The following is a 20,041-nucleotide window of genomic DNA, read 5'->3' on the forward strand; positions in this document are numbered from 1 at the left end:
AAAGCCCCCCTCAGATGCATGAATGTTTGGGAACTGCCACTGCCCCATACACTGTGTCTTTATAGAATCCTCCCTCCGCCACCCCACCTGCCATCTCCACCTGGACACAACTTGCTCAGAGGCTGGTGACTTGTGGGCCATTCATCTACAAGTCCCGATGGGACAAGAGGCCCAAGCCTAGGGGATGCCAGAACGACCCATTTTTAAAACGTTATTAAGTCCCAGCCAATGTTTTGGTGATATTCCAGTTTAGTTTCCCAATTGAAAACAAGCCAACAGACACACAGACTGGTCATGTAAATGTTGCTAGCCTCTGTTGTACAACTAAACATTACTGTTTGAACAATAACGGACTGGTCTTTGTCTTATTCACGTTTCTTGCTCCTTGATAAAAATCAGCTGTGACTGACACGATCTCACTGCGCGTGAGCCAGGGACCCTCTTGGCGAGGCAAGAAGTAGCCACAGATATTAGATGCCGAACATGTGGCATGTCTTCATTTTTGGGTGACCTGAGGCTATATCCCACTCATTTCCTGGAATTTTGAAACTCTAGTGAGCAGGAGAGCTGTCTCTCTTTGTTTTTCCAGGAAGTATTTAGTCCCAACTACTACTTAGAATCTCTCCTATCCCCAAAGCATAAGGACCAAGTCTATAAATGAAAGCCTAGTCTAGCCTAGAAAACTATTTTACTATCAATATATTAAGAATCTAAAGGGACCAGTGAGATAGCTCAGCTGGGAAGGGCACTTGCTATCAAAGCTGACAATCTGAGTTTAAACCCTAGAAAGGTTTAAACGCAGATACATGGTGCAAGGAGAGAATTAACTTCCATAAGTTGTCCTCTGACCTCCACATGTTCTCTCTCGCTCACGGGTGCATGCATGAGCATGCAGACACATAGATTCACAATTTAAAAGGGAACAGGGAGATGGCTCTGCTGGTAAGTGTAATGGTCACGCAAGCCTTAAGACTTGAGTTCAGATCCCTAACAGCCACATAAAACCAGATACGGATCCAGAGGCCCTTGCGTGCCATGTGGTGTGGTTGGACAAATGATAGCCAGGCCTAGGTGATGAGCAGGGGTGTGGTGGAGATGGAGAGAAAGAGGTGGGATGGTTGGTGTGCTATGAAAAGAGGCAGACTTGGAGGCTGGAGGGTGGGGAGGAACAGCCTGCTATGTGGCCTGTGATGCCACCTAAGGCCACGGCCCATACTGTCACTAGGGGCCATGTCTGTGTCTGAGGTCCTGCAGCAGTAGAGGTCTACGTCAGTGTCTGTGGCCCATGTTACCAATAAAGGCCATGCGGATGTCCCTGGTCTGGGGGTGCTTCCTGTGGCCATGTTGATGTCTGAGGACTGCATAAAGCTGGCCCTGCCCCTCACCTGGGCAGCTTGGGAGAGCTGGGCCTGGTGGTGTGGCTGTGGAACAGCTGACCCTGATGGTGGAAGAGCAGGAGAGGTGGCCCTTGTCCCCAAGGGTGTGAAAGTGAGAGTGAACCTTGCACCTCACCTGGGCAGCACAGGGGAGCTGGCACTGGTGCTGTGGCCTCAGGTGAGCCAGCCCTGAGGGTGTGAGTGGGGAGAGCTGGCCCTGGTGCCAGGGATGCAGGGAGCTGTTGGGCTGATGTGTCAACAGGTGCCACTCAGGCCCAGCCCCAGGACCTTGAGTTGCCGCATCTGCCCCATCTATGAACTGCTGGAGCCCTGAAGGGGTCAGCCCTGCAGAACAAAAGCCGCAGGATCTCCATGACATGGGGCAACAGGATTTCCAAGAGGAGTCCTGATGAGGAGCCAGTAGTGTAGCAGAAGCCAGCTGTCTCGAAGCAGATCAATAGCTCCTTGCAATGAACATTTGCAAATAAAGCTGTTATACTGTGTGATAAACCATGACACATCTTAGTTTCCATGGCAAGACGGTTTTGTTCTGTTTTTGTAATATACATTATATACATGTATATTTATTTAACAATATATTATATTTAATTTAATATTTATTTTCAATTTATATTATTTATATTTATATTTAATTTTATTTTCAATTTATATTATTTTATTTTAATTTAAACATAAAATGTGAATATTTTATGTTCAATTTATATTTAACTATATATTTAAACTATATTTATTTATTTAAACCAGGCTAATATATGTTAAATATATTTTATATACATATGTCTATATATACATATATATGTATATATTTATGTACATATATATACACACACACATACATTGTTTTCTTTTGGTGGGAGGAAGGTTGCAAGGGCAGAGGGTGGCTATGGAGGGATGAGGAGATGTGTGAGATTGGGGTACATGCTATGAAATTCACAAAGACTCAATAAAAAATTAAAAACAAACCAGGTGTGGCCCCATGCTTACTGGGGATTGCTGGTCAACCAGTCTGCTTCCAGTTCAATGAAATATTCTTTCTTGAGGAAAGAGGAGAGTGACAGGATAGGTGACATCCTCTTCTGGCGTCTTCATGTGCACACAGGCACACACAGCCAAACACACAAAATCCGCACATACTACTTGTCCACACAAAGTTACATGGTAGCACTTTTCTTGAATTTAGGGTGACTCTTCCATTCATTCATAGCTTAGTAAATGCCACAACTCTCACCGCTTGTTATTCCTTAAATTTTAATGTGAACTTTAAGCATTTATTTGGGACCTTGACTTTTTTTTTTTTAACAAAATCTCAAACATTCGATTTTGCCCATAAAGACTCAGGAGTCAGAAGCTGCGGTGAGAGCCTGCTAGCTCAGAGAGGCAGAGGAAGCGCCCAGCTAATCCTCCTCCTCAGCCAACATCCCAAAAGAAAAGCTCTCCTTCACACTGCCTCCGAACCGCCTCCAACTGAGTGTCCCTCCCTTCTACTTCCTGCGCGCCTCTCTATCCATTCTCTTGACTTCCTCTTCCTCTGTCTTTTTTCCTATGTTCCCTCCCTGCAACTGGTTGCTTGCCCCACTTCTTGGCCTATTGTTTACAATAAATAGAAGGCTCTTGGATTAAATAAAGGCGTGTGCTAGGGCGGAGCCACACCATAACTAGAAATAGGTTTTCCATAAAATAACACAAATCTCGGGGTTCGTAGTGTGAACAAGTATCCTGCGACACTTGACTTTCCATGAGGTGAACCTAAGGGGTAAATGAATGAAGAGGAAGAGCTTGGAGGGGCCGGGATGGAAGATGGACCAAGAGGGTCTTGAAACCATGCAAGTAAAATGAGGAAGATACCAACTGATGGTAACACAACAAACACAGAGGAAGGGACGTGACACGTGGGAGAGGCAGCTGTTTGGTGGACATCAACCATCACAGCCACAATAATCCTATATGCTAACATTCACGTGTGGAAGGTCAAGTCCAATCTTCCTGCTCAAGGTTTCACTGACCATGACAGGAGAAACTAGATTTCGATGTTTGCCACTGTATACTATTCCTATTAAGTTTGAGTCTTAAATCTAGTAACTCTTGTATATAAGAAATTATCTGTGCTAGGTGTGGTGGCACATACCTTTAAACCCAGCACTTGGGAGGCAGAGGCAGGAGGATCTCTGTGAGTCTGAGATATGTGTGGTCTACATAGTGAGTTCCAGAACAGTTAGGGTTACGTAGAGAGACCCTATTTACAAAAACAAAAACAACACACACAAACAAAATCTGAAATCAGGACATGCTTTACAATGATAACGTCTGACTATTTGGCAATTTTCGTGTCTTCACTAACACATTAACACTCTAGAGTGTCTTGAGCAACAGACTGAGTGGGTCACCTACGAAGGCTCAATGGATCCAAGAATTGGACCCACTGAAGGTTGAAATTCAGTCCTATTTCCTGACCTAGCTCACCTTTTCTGGATGTTCTCACACAAGACCATCAGTTCTGTCCTAGGCCCTCTTTGATGGAAGGAAGCTCTGGACTTAAAAGACTGAAGGAAATGTAAACCCTCAGTCTGGGTTGGTTTGGGGGTAATCTGGACTGAGATTTTGGGTTAATGGCTACTTTTTAAACCACAGCTCCTAGCTCCTAGCAGGACCAAGGCTGGCTGTAGGCCTACAGTGACGGAGGCTAGTCACCCATCCTTCCGATCGATCGTTCCCGTTCTAGAGGTGAAGCCAGCTCCACGAACACGCCCCTTTTCCTCACCCAGGCCCTGACTTGTGACAGCTCCTCTTGTGACAGCTGCTCACTCAACTCCAAGGTTTCTGCGCCATAATCTCCGCCCTCTCCTCAGGGACCCGCCCCCTGCCTTGCAGGCCCCGCCCCTTCCCATTTGAAGGGCGGGCGGCGGCGGGAGGGGACAAGAGCAAGATGGCGGTGAACCAGAACCATACGGTGGACCGCCGTGGGGCCGCCATCCCTCATGGTGAAAGGTGCCTGAGGGGACTTTCAGGCTGCTGTCGAGGAGGGAGGAGATGCTCAGGGTAGACATGCGCGCTAGAAAGCCCTCTGCGAATCAAGGACTTTCCCGCCCTTTTCGTGCTCGGTCCTCGGAGCTCCGCCCCTGACGTTTGAGCGCATGCGTCCGCGGCAGCGCCTGGGAGCCTGTGGCTAGGCGCGTGCGCGGGGGTGCGAGGGGTGCGAGGGGTGTGCGGGGTGCGAGGGGTGCGAGGGGTGCGCGGGGTACAGGCATTCTCAGAGGAGAGGCCTGAGTGAGGTTTGTGTGAAGAGTGGCTCAACCCTGGCATCGCGGGACAGCCTCCACTGGCTGTGTGCGACTTGATGACTTTAAGAGGGTGACAGTCACCCTGAGGGTCCTGGGTGCGCCTCACGGGACCAGAAACTAAGCGGTAGCTGGCCTGGAAGAAGGGCTAGGATGTGGAGTGTAGGTAACTAATCCAGAACTGTCACAAGCCTTCCTCCAAAATCCTCCCGAAGTTCCCTTTCCTCATTGCTTCAACCTTGGACATGACTTTGTCACCTTTACTGAAAAGATTAGGGAGCAAAAGTAGGGGTCCCTAGGAAGAAGGTCACTCCCAGTCTCTCACAGTGCTGGGCTTGTAAAGTGGCTTCTCTGTCAGGAGAAGCCCACCTCTAGGCAAACTTAATGACTTTGACGCATTTTCCTCTTTAATCCCCCCTCACCCACTTTCCTTACCCTCTTTCTCTGCCTTTTCTAGATTATGTCCTCTCTCTGCTGATTTTCTTCACTTGTCTATGAGACTCATTCAATAAAGTGCTCAAAAAGAACTCCGAGGTCAGGTTGAGGCCAGCCTGGTCGACAGCTAGAGCTATACTGTAGAAAGACTGTCACCAATAAATAAATAAATAAATAAATAAATAAATAAATAAATAAAAAAAAGAAAAAAAGAAAAAAGAAAGTAAGAAAGAAAGAAAAAGAAAGAAAGAAAGGGAAAGTCCTGATTTTTTTTCTTGTTGTTCCTTTAAATTGTTAGAATCTTTCTGAGTCAAGCGGTGGTTGCGCACACCTGTAATCCTAGCACTTGGGAGGCAGAGGCAGGTGGATTTCTGAGTTCGAGGCCAGCCTGATCTACAGAGTGAGTTCCAGGACAGCCAGGGCTATACAGAGTAACCCTGTCTGGAAAAGTAAAAAAAAAAAAAAAAAAAAAAAAAAAAAAATTAGAATTAGTGATTTGAGTTGGAGGTTGGAGGTGAAGCTCCTTGTCTCCCTCCTGCCTAAGTGCAGACATGTTGAACATTGGAGCCAGATGTGACGATGCAAATCTGCTGCATGCATGCCTCCATACCTGGCTTGTAGAAAACTTGTCATCATGGCTGAGGGGTCATAAGCATATGGGCCAGGCTGTGTTGTAAAATGGAAAAGGCTGAAATGTTTTATCCATATTTAAAATTGTGTAGATACTTGATGTCACAGTAGTAAAACGGGGGGGGGGGAATTAATTACCCAAATTCCAACATTCAGTCATTTTTGCATTTTGGTATGCTTTCTCTGCACTTTTTCTTATGGACACTTAAGCTGGTTTCCCCCCTTACCAACAGCTTTGTGTCTAATTTATATTTGCTAATATAGTGGGACAGTTTCCAGTACCACAACTATATTACTGCTGTCAATGGCGATACTCCAGTGTGCATACACCCTTGCTTAATTCTCAACGTGAACTCTTCTGAGGCTCTCCTCTCATCTAAAAGCATTACTGTTTAGATTTTTTTTAAAATAAACCTATGTGTGTGCGTGTGCTCATGCCAAAGCACATATAAAAGTCACAAAACAACCTGTAGGAGTCCTCTTACCTTCTAATACGTGCATCCCAGGGATCAAACTCAGCTCACCAGGATCAGTGGCAAGTGCCTTTACTAAAGGAGCTATCTTGCCAGGCCCTGTCTGAAAACTTTTGAAAATGTATCTTTACCCATCTATCAAAATGTGCCTTTGAGGCTGGTACCGTCTGGTTCTCTGCCTTGCTTGTGAAGCCAAGGCTGCTATGAGAGACAAGGAGAAGCCAGGTTGAGCCTCTCTTGTGCTGTGCAAAAAAACCAGTAATGACTTGGTTTTCAATAATAGCACAATGTATTCATCCTGCCTGTCCTGGGTGTTTTTCATGTGTCATAAATTGTGAAGGGCACCACATTGAAAGACAAAGATACTCAGCATTGTGAAGGAGTTGCATTTATCTAACGTTGGATAAAGTTACACCAGAGCAATAGACAAGCCTGTCATTTGGTGGAGTGCTAAAGTTAAGCATTGTTGTCCACAGAACAAGAGTAGCTAAGTTCGTCTGAAGGTGAAACTACCTTCAGTTTCACCTACCTACGATCAGTTAGGGGACTCTGCAAGCAGGGAACCTTCAAGATATTTCTGTCCTAAAAATACACTTGGAGCATTTCAGTCTCCAAAACAAAAGCAATGAAAGCAGAGAAGTTTATATGCTCAGCCAGGCCAAGGTATCCCAACAAGCCAAAGCCAAAGAAGATAATGAATGGAAAATCAGGGCAGAGGTCCCTCACTGTCAGATTCAAGATGCCCAAGGATAAAGGAAGAACTTAGGGTCTGTGTTGTAATTATCTTAGTATCATTAAAATAAAGATCGTGTGGAGTTTGTACTCCAAATTACAAGTCGAGTACAAACTTTGTACTACAAAGCTCAGCTGGGCTGGAAACTAAACATTACTTTTAGTACCTGAGCACAAGAATACCTACTACCAAATAGTTTTTTAAATAATAAAATAGTTCATAGGAAAACTTTTAATAGTTTTAGTGTTATGTTTCTATCTTGTCTTCACCCAGCACAGGTTGAACATCTCTGATCTGAAAATCCAAAATCTAAAATACTCCATTGAATTCAGGTGTGGTTGTGTTGGAGCCATGACTCACCTATTAAGAGCATATTCTGTTCTGCTACAGGACCCATGGTCAGTTCCCAGAACCTGTGGTGAATGACACACGTGTCTGTAGGTCCAGCTTTAGAAGGAGCTGGCCTCCTCTGACCTCCAGGGGCACCTACAGACTCGCATTTACTCCCTCCCCCACAGAGGCCATACACATAATTAAAAACAATCCAGATGGCACGTACTGAAGGTGAAATCACCTTGACAATCCCACCACTCAGGATGATGCAAGAGGATTGTAAGTTCTAGGCCAGCCTGGGCTATATAGCAAGACCCTATCTCAAAAACAAAAGAATCCTTGAGGCTTCCACCAAATACCTTGTCTGGAAAATTCTACTGTATTATACTTTGTTTTATACATAACTTTGCTTAAAATATTAAAGATAGTTACCTTCAGGTCATATGTATAAGATATATATGAAATAATTGACTGTCATTTTTTAGACTTGGATCTCATTCCCCCAAATTTCTTGTATACTCAAGCATTCCAAAGTCTAAAACTGTTCAGGTCCTAAATATTTCATTAAGAGATATCCAAATTAAACTAAAAATCAGGATTCAAGTAATTAATCTTGAATTAATTTTAATAAAAGCAGAAAAATAATACCACTAGTTATCTATTGCTATCCACTATAAAAGCTTTATTCACACATGGTTGGTTTATGTGAATTTTTTTTTTTTTTGTATTTTGTGGTTTGAATGAAAATGGTCCCCATAGGTTCAGAGAATGGGCACTATTAGGAGATGTGGCCTTGCTGAAGAAAGTGTCACAGGGGGGTGGGGTTTGGGGTTTCAAGTGCTCAAGTCAGACCCAGTGTCTCTCTCTTCCTGCTGCCTGCCAATCCAGATGTAGAACTCTCAGCTCCTTCTCTAGCACCGAGTCTGCCCATGAGCCGCCATGCTTCCCACCTTAATGGTAACAGACTAAACCTCTGAACTGTAAGCCAGTCCCAGTGCAATGTTCTCCTTGATACCATCCTCATAGCATTTCTTCACAGCAGTAACACCCTAAGACATTTTTATTTATTTTGTTTTAATTGTGTTGTTTGGGTGTTTTTGCTAGCTTGTTTGATGTGTTCCATGTGTGGAATGCCTATGGGGGCTAGAAGATGATGTAGGAACTATAGTTATAGGTCATTGTGAGTCACCATGTAGGTGCTGGGAATTGAACCTGAGTTCTCTCCAAGAGCAGTCTTGGAGTTATAAGAGTGCTCTTAATAACCAAGCCATCCCTGCAGCCCTGTTTGTTTTGAGACAGCATGTCACTACAGAGTCCAGCAGATCATTATATAAGTCCAGGATGTAAGCCTTGAATTCCATGTATGTGTGTGAAGGGTGTGTGCCGTGGTTGTGGATGTGCATGTGCCTGTGCTTGTGAAGTGTGTGTTTGTGAAGCGTGCCTTCGTCCTATAGCTGTGCTCACTCCCAAACCTTTACTGTCAGAAATTAGTTTTATATATTATCACAACCACTACAAATGTGTAATTATTGTTTTATCCTATGATCTTAAACAGGCCCTTCTGCTCTGTCACTCTAGCTAGCACCTCTTCCTCAGTCCATGCTGAAAAATCTAGGGCTTGCCGTTTCTTTTTGCTGGTCCAGTGAATTCCCCAATCTCAAATCCCAGGCAGCCTCCCAGCTTGGTCTCTGTTCTTCCTAACACTGCTCATGCTGTGACTTGGCTCATCCATATCAAGACCTTCTCCCCAGCAGGCAATCCTCTTTCCATTATCTGCCTCTCCATCTCCACTAGTGCCATTGACCCCTTTCTGGATTGCCCCTTGTCCACTAATGCCATTGACCCCTTTCTGGATTGTCCCTTGTCCACTAATGCCATTGACCCCTTTCTGGATTGTTCCTTGTCCACTAGTGCCATTGACCCCTTTCTAGATTGTCCCTTGTCCACTAGTGCCATTGACCCCTTTCTGGATTGCCCCTTGTCCACTAATGCCATTGACCCCTTTCTGGATTGTCCCTTGTCCACTAGTGCCATTGACCCCTTTCTGGATTGTCCCTTGTCCACTAGTGCCATTGACCACTTTCTAGATTGTCCCTTGTCCACTAATGCCATTGGCCCCTTTCTGGATTGCCCCTTGTCCACTAATGTCATTGACCCCTTTCTGGATTGTCCCTTGTCCACTAATGCCATTGACCCCTTTCTGGTTTGTCCCTTGTCCACTAATGCCATTGACCCCTTTCTGGATTGTCCCTTGTCCACTAATGCCATTGACCCCTTTCTGGATTGTCCCTTGTCCACTAATGCCATTGACCCCTTTCTGGATTGTCCCTTGTCCACTAATGCCATTGACCCCTTTCTGGATTGTCCCTTGTCCACTAATGCCATTGACCCCTTTCTGGATTGTCCCTTGTCCACTAGTGCCATTGACCCCTTTCTGGATTGTCCCTTGTCCTCTAGTGCCATTGACCCCTTTCTGGATTGCCCCTTGTCCACTAGTGCCATTGACCCCTTTCTGGATTGCCCCTTGTCCACTAGTGCCATTGACCCCTTTCTGGATTGCCCCTTGTCCACTAGTGCCATTGACCCCTTTCTGGATTGTCCCTTGTCCACTAGTGCCATTGACCCCTTTCTGGATTGTCCCTTGTCCACTAGTGCCATTGACCCCTTTCTGGATTGCCCCTCGTATCCTTACCTCTGCCTATTTAAACACTACCTATATCTTAAAAATCAGCTCCAGCCATGATCTTTCACAATCATTTCCACCACAAATAATTCCTCCTGTTGAACGACTGGGACATTTTTGTGCCATTTATGTGACACATGTCTCCTATTACTTGCGTGATGTTCTCCGTTCATGCTTCCTTTTCTTTTCTTTTTTTAAAGAATAAATGTGTAGTGACTTTCCCTTTGGTAGAGCCACAGCAGTGAAGCAGGTGGTTGTTTGAGGGGCACTGAACAAATAAACAGCAACAACAACAACAACAAAACCAAAAGAAGAAAGAAAAAAAAAGAAAAAGAAATTAGACAGCTAGATTCCATGGGTGAGGAGAGCACGAATCCAAATTGTCTCCGTCTGGAGAGAAGCTAAACTAATGTGCCGGGGTGGGGGAGGTGGGGGTGGGGGGTGTGAACAAGCACCTCCCTGCCTTGCCTTCTTTCCCAGCCAAACGTTCTGAGAGCCCAGTTCTTCCCCAAGAAATTTAAGAATTAGTGACAGACGTTGAGAATAGAAATAAGTTTGAAAAGACAAAGAAAGCCCTGCGATAAAAAGGGAAGAGATCTGTCTGGTACTGAGTGCTGGGGTTAAAGGTGTACACCACTCCTGCCCTGCTCATTTTATGCCCATCATAACATGCTGTCTGCCTTGCCTTTCTGCAGTCTCTTGAAGAAATGTTCATATGTGGACCTCTCCTTTCCCCAGTCACCGTCGGGCTCCAGCCTCTTCAGTGGTACAAAGAGGGGGGCTCTGTTTCTCACCTCATACCGGGTAATTTATACTTTCCTTTTGATTGGCTGATTGGTTTACATTTGCTTGTTCCTATCACTTAAAAAAAAAGTTAAACATTGGGTTTGAAGGTGTTTTAAAACATTTTTACTTTGAGACTTCCACTTTGAAGAAGGATGGAAGGAAAGAAATGATGTTTCTCTATTAGGCCACAGTGCCCAAGTGACCTGGACCTTGCTTTTTCAAGTCTATCCAAGGACAAATTCTGAATTCCTTTCCCAAAGTTTCCTTCCTCATTCAGGTGATTTTTGTGACTTCACGTTCAGACAATGATCCCATGTTGTCATTTATGATGCCGTTTCATCTAATGAATAACTGCACCGTTGAACAACCAATCTTTGGTGCAAACTACATTAAAGGGACAATTCAGGCAGCTCCAGATGGTAAGTTTTTTCCTCTTAGAAGTGCCTCACCTACACCCCAGAAAAGATGCTAGAAAGCTTAAGATTAAGACTTGTTTTATGTTAGAATTCAGACAGAAGCCCGCCTGTTAGAGAGTGTGTTCCTCACTGTGGTAAGCGTTTGCCATTTCTTCCTCCAGGTGGCTGGGAAGGGTCTGCTACTTTTAAAATAGTCTTCCGGAAAGGAGGTGCTATCAACTTTGCCCAGTTGATGGCCAAAGCTGCCTCTGCTGGTGAGTGATAAAACCAGTAAAAACTGTAGGGGTCAAGGAGTTGAAACAGGACTATTACTCAGGAGAGAGTGGCTAGCCTGGGTGTCAGGCATTTGGTATTTCTATATGAATTAATTCAACAAGCATTTCTGAGTTTACCTATTGTCTTAGTCAGGGTTTGTATTCCTGCACAAACATGACCAAGAAGCAAGTTGGGGAGGAAAGGGTTTATTCAGCTTACATTTCCACATTGCTGTTCATCACCAAAGGAAGTCAGGACTAGAACTCAAGCAGGTCAGGAAGCAGGAGCTGATGCAGAGGCCATGGAGGAATGTTCCTTACTGGCTTGTTTCTCCTGGCTTGCTCAGCTTGTTTTCTTATAGAACCCAGGACCACCCGCCCTAAGATGGCCCCACCCACAATGGGCTGGGCCCTCCTGCCTTGATCACTAATTGAGAAAATGCCTTACAGCTGGATCTCATGGAGACATTTCCTCAAGGGAGGCTTCTTTCTCTGTGATAACTCCAGCGTGTGTCAAGTTGACACACAAAACCAGTCAGTACACCTATGGTGTGTCAAATTCCACACTGTGATTATAGATATCACCGAGTCCTGTAGGAGCTGGGAACCTGTGGTCAGACATCTACATGACTATCCTAAAACTGCTGGTCTTAGTGCCACATCCTGCAGACCTGGATACCTGGCTGATCTGCTTGGGAATAAAGAACAAATGCATCTGTGTACAGGATAGCTGGGTAGGGTGGGTTTGCCCACTGTGCTGGAGCAGCACCATGAGCAGCCCAGAAAGCCAAGAGTGTTGCTAGGAAAGCACAAGCGGAAAGGCCAGCTGTTCTCAGTAGAGGACTGTGTGCGAGCTGGGAACAGCCAAGGCTTTCTGTGAGCTCTGTCAATATTTGTACATGGATTACAGGAAGGCTTTGCCAATTCCCTGAGCCTGGCTTTGCCATGTGCATTTTGACCTCCTCCCCTGGCCTTGGCCCTGCTTCTCTGCTTGCCCTTACCATCCATAGAGGGGACTGGGGATAACTACCGCCCTACACTTCTGACCTCATGGCTTTCTACGACTGATAAAATACTCTTCCAACCCGGCTTCTCCTCATGCCACCCACACTCTCTTACAATCCAATCAAATCCCCTCTCTTCTCCGGGTTGTCATTTTGTCCTGTCAGGAAAGGCTCTTTCCTTTCTATTTTTGCTGTCCTCCTCAAACTCCAATCTAGATGTTAAAACACAGTCCAGTGAAGATGGCCATTTGCAGACACATATGTTTGCTTTAACAGATGCAGGAATATGGTGCTGCAGATAAAATGGAAGAAGGGTCTGATGTTACTATAGTATGTGAACTAGGATGCTGTGCATCATGGTCAAGACCCATGATCAGTGTTAGACTGAGAGGAAATGAGCTCAGCTTAAAGACAAGAAATTTAGCTGGCGCTTTTGAAATGTTGACTACACCGGGCAGTGGTCTAAGCCCTTTACAATGGCTAGCTCAGTGCTCATAAAACCTTATGATAAAGATACTAATATTGGGCTGGAGAGATGGCTCGGCAGTTAAGCACCAACTGCTCTTCCAGAGGTCCTGAGCTCAATTCCCAGCAACCACATGGTCGATCACAACCATCTTTAATGGGATCTGTTGTCCTCTTCTGGGGTGTCTGAACACACCTAATGTACTCACATACATAAAAATAAGTAAATAAGTCTTTAAACAAAAGATACTAATATTATGCTCACTTGATAGATGGGAAAACAAATTATGGGATGGTTATCTAGGGATGTTAACCCTAAATAACCACAGGCAATAAGACAAAGTTGCTACTCTCAAGAAGTATGCAGTTTAAGAAGAGGGCCACCTGTGGTTTTTTTTTTTTTAACCTGGTACCACAAGACTATAGTTGCCTCACATGTAAGGTCGCAGTCAGTGCTGATGGTTATTCAGTTTATAGCTGACGTATACCCGATTTAAAAGAATAAAGACTTCTTATTTTGCCAAATTGTCTTCTCAGCTGCCCAAGGAGTTCCACTCAGAGTTGCAAGCTTCTGGATGGGTCCTCTAGGAATTTATGTCATCACTGGGGACAGGAGCATGTATCCCCCACAGGCGTTCCAAGGTGAGGTGTGGGTACAGGAGCATGTACGCCCCACAGGTGTTCCAAGGTGAGGTGTGGGTACAGGAGCATGCGTGCCCCACGGGTGTTCCAAGGTGAGGTGTGGGTACAGGAGCATGCATGCCCCACGGGTGTGCCAAGGTGAGGTGTGGGTACAGGAGCATGCGTGCCCCACGGGTGTGCCAAGGTGAGGTGTGGGTACAGGAGCATGCGTGCCCCACGGGTGTGCCAAGGTGAGGTGTGGGTACAGGAGCATGCGTGCCCCACAGGCGTGCCAAGGTGAGGTGTGGGTACAGGAGCATGCGTGCCCCACAGGCGTTCCAAGGTGAGGTGTGGGTACAGGAGCATGCGTGCCCCACGGGTGTGCCAAGGTGAGGTGTGGGTACAAAAGCATGCGTGCCCCACGGGTGTGCCAAGGTGAGGTGTGGGTACAGAAGCATGCGTGCCCCACGGGTGTGCCAAGGTGAGATGTGGGTACAGGAGCATGCGTGCCCCACGGGTGTGCCAAGGTGAGGTGTGGGGAGAGGTCGCCCTAGGAAGCGGAAAAGTATGCTAGATCCTCGAAGACAGTTCCCCACTACCTTGCTTCAGGGTTTGGGGCTTTCATGGCTTTGTTTCTCGGTTGAAACCCAACAGTGATAAGCAAATGGCTGGACTTGCATTCCAGCTTTCATTTTGCTTGCTTGCCTGTAAGTTTGTGTGTTTGAAACACGGCTGGCCTGGAATTTGCCATTCAGCTTCAGCCTGCTGAGTACCGAGGTTGTGTGGGCGTCGCAGAGTCACTCTGATCTTGGTGCGTAGGAGCACCTAAGCCACTCCTGTTAGTGAGGAGATCGCTCCTGCTCAGAGCCTGCACAGCAAACAGAGCTGCCCACCTCACCTCTGGTGCTGCACTATCATGGCCTCAAGCCAGCCAAGCCTCCAGCCACACCCTGAGCTTCACGACCTGTGCCTTTTCACATCTACCGTGCCTAAGGTGGAGAAAGTTGCAGGCTTCCATGAAGACCTGGCTTGCTCAGTAGTTTATGAGCAAGGTACCATCTCAATTATTTATGATATTTTTGAGATAAATGTTACCAATATGCTAAAATAATTTCTCACTTTGAAATCCAAGATTAAAAAGCCGTATACATATATGTCCAGATACATATTGATCACAGGCAGCCACGCCCAAGCGTCTCTCTAGTCTGTAAATGCCTGTCAGCAGTTTTCAGCACTGGAAGGCTGACTTGAAACCAAAGGAGACTGCAGAGTTTCTAGGATTAGCAGTACATAGAAACAAGGAAATGAACTAAAGGTAGCGTCAAGAGAGCCTTAAGGGAAGCTGGAGAGAGGGTTCAGTTGTTAAAGGTATTTGCTGTTTATCCAGGGGATCGAAGTTCAGTTCCTAGCACCCACATTGAGTGGTTCACAACTACCTAGAACCAGCCCCAGGGGATCTGATGCCCTCTTCAGACAGGCATACTCATGGAGCACACGCAGCCACACATACACATAAATAAAAATAAAATGTGGGGTGTGGTGGTACACACCTTTAGTTCCAGCACTCAAACTCCAGAGGGCAGAGGCAGGTGGATCTGTTCAAGTTCAAGACCAGTCTGATCTACATAGTGTGTTTCAGGACAACAGGGAGATACCTTGTTTCAAATAATAATGATAATGATAATGATGATAATAATTTTTTAAGAAAGCTTTTGATGTCAGACCCAAATAGCACTTTAGTGTACAGAAAAAGAAATGTTGATTTTTTCCCATCTCTCTGTGTTAGATTTCTGCCACTGAGATAATTATTAAAAGAAAAGGTTTTGTTATTGTTTTGAGATGGGTCTCTTGTAGCTCAGGCTGATCTCCACCTTACTGTGTAAGTTGGAGATGACTTTGAACTTCTGATACCCCTGCCTCTACCTCCCAAGTGCTGGGATTACAGGTGTCCAGTACATACCTAGTTGTAATGACAAGGTCTCCCACTGTGGCTTAGTCTGGCCTGGAGTTTATTCTGTACGCCATGCTGGCCTTGAACTGTGGTTGCCCTTGCCTCAGCCTCACCTTGGGCTCAGGTATTGGGTGTGAGCTAATAATTGTTTATTTTGCTGTTGTTTTTTTTTTTTTTCTGTGCATGCTATAGCGTTCATGTGGAAGTCGGAGGACAGCCTGTGGGAGTCAGTTCTCTCCTGCCAGTATGTGGCTCCCGGGGATGGAACATAGGTTATGAGGCTTGGTGCTACAGGCCTTTATCTCCTGAGCCATCTTGCAGGCCCTTCATGTTTATTTCTGTGGTTGGTTGGATTTCTGTTGTTGCTATTATTTTCTTTCTAAGACAGACTCTCACTGTATAGCTTGGGCTGACCTGGAACTTATGTAGACCAAGGTGGCTTCAAATGTGAAGATTTGCCTGTCTATGCCTCCAGATGAAAGATGTGTGCTGCAGTTCCCAGTTGTTCTTGCCCTTGAATTCAGTTACAGAACTAGATTGTGGGTTTTGATCTGGGCAGGAGCGAGAATCTTCACTTTCTCTGGTTGTAGGATTTAGTTCTCTTCTTGCTCCTTCCCCTTCTGCTGTCTTTGCCTTTTCATGGTAAATGCAGCAAGCATCCACATCTTCCTCACCTGTACCCACTGTTACACTGAAGCCCAGTTTCTGGCCTCTATATCCACGTCTCTCCGTATTTGGTGGTGGTAGCTTGCTTTGGAGTCTTAATTCATTGATGGATTTTCAGCTCATCTCTCTCCTTTTTAATTGTTATATGGAGATGGAAGTGATGGTTTCCAAGGTCTTCTCTCCCTGCCCCCAGGGTTCCTCTGTGTAGCCCTGGCTATCCAGAACTTGCTCTGTAGACCAGGCTGACCTTGAACTCAAGATCTGTTTGCCTCTGTCTCCCAAGTACTGGGATTAAAGGTGTGCCACACTACCAGCTGGCTGGTTTCCAAGCTCTTAACCTGTTCTACCACAGACATTGGACTTGTGAGACTCTTGATTTTATGACCTTCTGTTCATCTGGCTTGTTGACTTAAAAGGCAAGTGTGTGTCATGACCGAGAGCATCAGGCATCATTCTGTTTTTTAAAAAAATATGTTTTAGCCGGGCGGTGATGGTGCACACCTGTAATCCCAGAATTCTGAGAGGCAGAGGCAGGTGGGTTTCTGAGTTCGAGGCTAGCCTGGTCTACAGAGTGAGTTCCAGGACAGCCAGGGATAGACAGAGAAACCCTGTCTAGAAAAAAACAAAATCCAAAAAAACCACCCCCCCAAAAAAAACCCCAAAATATTTTTTTTAATCTGTCTTAGTGAGAGTTTCCATTGCTGTAAAGAGAATCCATGACCAAGGCACGTCTTATAAGGAAGGCATTTAATTGGGGCTGGCTTACAGGTTCAGAGTTTCAGTCCATTATCATTTAGGTGGGATCAGGGCAGCATCCAGGCAGGCATGGTGCAGGAGGAGCTGAGACTTCTACTTCTTGTTTGAAGGCAAACATAAGACTGGCTCTCATGTTGCTAGGACGAGGGTCTCAAAGCCCACCCCCACAGTGACACACTTCCTCCAACAAGGCCACACCTCCTACTTAGTGTCACTCCCTGTGCCAAGCATATTCAAACCACCACATTATTTTAAATTATAATGAAATTACGTCAGTTCTCCCTTCTCTTTTCTTCCTTCAAACCCTCCCATTCTCTCTCCTTCTCTGTCTGTCTGGGTCTGTCTGTCTGCCTGTCTCTCTCTCTCTCTCCCTCTCTCTCTCTCTCTCTCTCTCTCTCTCTCTCTCTCTCTCTCTCACACACACACACACACACACTGCTCTATTTCAAACTCATGGCCTTCTTTAGTTGTAGTTTTGTGTGTGTGTATTCCTAAATATATGAGTGAGATCTGCTCAGTGTATATAATATCACTTACATGTAAATGTTTTCAGGGCTGACCGTTTGGTAGTGGATAACCAATTTGTGTGGTCTTTTCTGGGGAAGACTTTTCTTCCACTCTCAGTGTGTCTTTGATGCCTATAGGTTTTTTGCCTAGGGTTGCCTAGGCTTTGCCCCTTCCAGAGTACCTTGTCCATTGCTGTCCTCCTTCAAGTCATGTTTAAGCAGCCATGCTGGTAAGACTTCATGAGTTAGTGTCTCTGACACTTTTAGGAGACAGTGCTGGAGGAGAAAGGTTATCCTCAGTATCACTCAGCCACACACCCTGTCATCTTTAACATCATCCACCTACAAGATATACTGATCCAGTAGTGGCACAGATGTTATGCTAGTAACCAGACAATTTCAGTTGGATTTACGGCCCACCGCATTAAGGAACTCATACCTGAGACTAGAAAGTCCATGAGCCCAAGGGAAACACTAATACTGTTATTCTGCTAAAGGAACATAGCAATAGAACTTTTCCTAATGACATATGATGTGCCCATTGATTAGCATGTCACTCAGTCCTCATCAGAGAGGCTTCTTGTTACAGGGGATGGTAATTAACTCAGGGACCCACAACTAGACAAATGCAGAGAGTGAGAGACTGCAGAGCACTCAGTTCTAAATGGGATATTTTCATCGATCCTGTCTTTCTTTTCCATTGCCATGAAAACACACCAGGATCAAGGCAATTTATAAAATAAAGCATGCATTTGAAGACTTGCTTACTTATAGCTCCAGAGACTGAGTCCATGGTTGCCATGGTGAGGAGCATGATGGCAGACAGGTGGGCATGGTGCTGGAGCAGTCACTGAACATTTCTATCTTCTAAAGAAAGTAGACAAAGTTTAATCTGGGCTTGGTATGGGCCTCTGAAACCTCAAACCTCCCCAGTGAACACCTCCTAACCCTTCCAAAAACAGTTCACCAACTGGGAGCCAGATATTCAGATACATGAGCATATCCGTACCATTCTCATTCAAACCACAAAAAACAAAACAAAACAAAACAAAAAAAAAAAAACAAAAAAAAAAAAAAAAAAAAAAAACCTCTCCTAAAGGCCCAGGGATCTGTACAGCAGAGGAGGCAGGAAGATTCTAAGAGCCAGAGGTGATGGAGGACTCCAAGGAACTAATGTTCTCTAGACACAACAGGAAGGATGCATAACTCAGAGACAGACAGCACATACAAGACCTTCACGAGTTCAAAAGAGACAAAAATCCCCTTATTTAGGGAGATGGACACAAAGTAGCTATTTGTAACTGATACCTTCTGGAAAAGGGAAAACTAGTTTCTCCAATGGTGTGTCACTGGGTCTATCAACCACTCTCCAGGGGGAGGGAAGATTGGAAGTCTGGGAGGAGCTGGAGGAGAAGAACTGGAGTTATAAATGGTTGTGCCCTGTAAGAACTGGTAATTGAACCAGAGTCGTCTGAGAGCAGCCAGTGTTTTTAACCACTGGGCCATGTCTCCAGAGGGCTCCCCCCCAATGACCTTGACCATTCTAGTTTCCAAATTATACTCCTCACTGAGAGGGTTTCTCTTTTCATAACCACAACAAACTACCAAATAAAATATGTATCTGCACAACTCTATGTAATGACCAATGTAACGGGAAGGCTATTTCCAGTTAATTCAGATCATCTCACCAAAAGAAACACCACCTTCCCCTGGTAACGGCTAAAGATCAGGTATTTAGCATGGCTCGATTCTCATGTGTGTTTTTCTTGGCCTTTTTTTTTTTTTTTATTCTTTAGTAATTCATTATTCACAGGGTAACAATTTTTTTCCTTTCTTATTGCTATTCCCAGTTGCCTACGGAGCCCCGCCTGCGGGGTACGGAGCCCCGCCTGTGGGGTACGGAGCCCCACCTGCGGGGTACGGAGCCCCACCTGCGGGGTACGGAGCCCCACCTGCTGGGTACGGAGCCCCACCTGCGGGATACGTAGCCCCACCTCCCAGATATGAAGTGCTGCCTCCTGGATACGGAGCTGTGAGATACGGATCCCCTCCTCCTCTATACGTAGCTACCCCCGTGGCCTATGGAGTCCCACCTCCTGGGTATGGACCTCCACCTGGGAGATACGGATCCCCACCTCCTGGATATGAAGCCCCCACTGTGGCGTATGGAGCCCAAACTCCCAGATACGTAACCACACCTATGAGCTCCAGTTCCCCGCCTCCCGGATATGAAGCCCCGCCTATGGGGTATGGAACTCCTTCCGGGCGTGAGTCCAACCCTCCTGGATCCACAGCCTTGTCTGTAGCACAGGAAGCTCCACCTGCTGGGCCATCCCACGCCCGTGACAGCCCACAATCCTGAATTTCAGGCATCTTTTCCCTCTACCTCATCTTCACAAGCCCATTCTTTCCCCTCTAAGATGTAAACCTTGAAGTTTCACCAAGCAAAAACACACCCTGGTGTTGAAGTCAAGATAACACGGAGCACTTAGGTATCTGATCACAGACCTGTTCTAGGCAGTTTGTCTCCCACCTGGGGAGTTCAGTCACAGGGTGGAGTCAAGCCTTATCTCCATACCTTGATTTTAGAAGCAGTGTCAATTCTTGGTTAGCTGGATAAAGAAGGAACAGCACCAGAGGGTTAAATCCCCTAATAT

At 45.7% G+C, this 20,041-nt stretch overlaps 1 protein-coding gene across 1 annotated transcript; it reads left to right on the plus strand.

The window, feature by feature from the left end:
- The first annotated feature begins 4,320 nt into the window (after nucleotides 1-4,320).
- Nucleotides 4,321-19,746, plus strand: Wbp2nl (WBP2 N-terminal like). Its single transcript, XM_052160302.1, has 6 exons — nucleotides 4,321-4,382; nucleotides 10,655-10,763; nucleotides 11,023-11,164; nucleotides 11,323-11,415; nucleotides 13,422-13,526; nucleotides 19,235-19,746. Exons 1-6 carry the CDS (start codon nucleotides 4,321-4,323, stop codon nucleotides 19,744-19,746), a joined length of 1,023 nt encoding a protein of 340 aa, XP_052016262.1.
- Nucleotides 19,747-20,041: the final 295 nt, after the last annotated feature.

This window comes from Apodemus sylvaticus, chromosome 17 (assembly GCF_947179515.1).
Source record: "Apodemus sylvaticus chromosome 17, mApoSyl1.1, whole genome shotgun sequence".
Lineage (NCBI taxonomy): Eukaryota > Metazoa > Chordata > Mammalia > Rodentia > Muridae > Apodemus > Apodemus sylvaticus.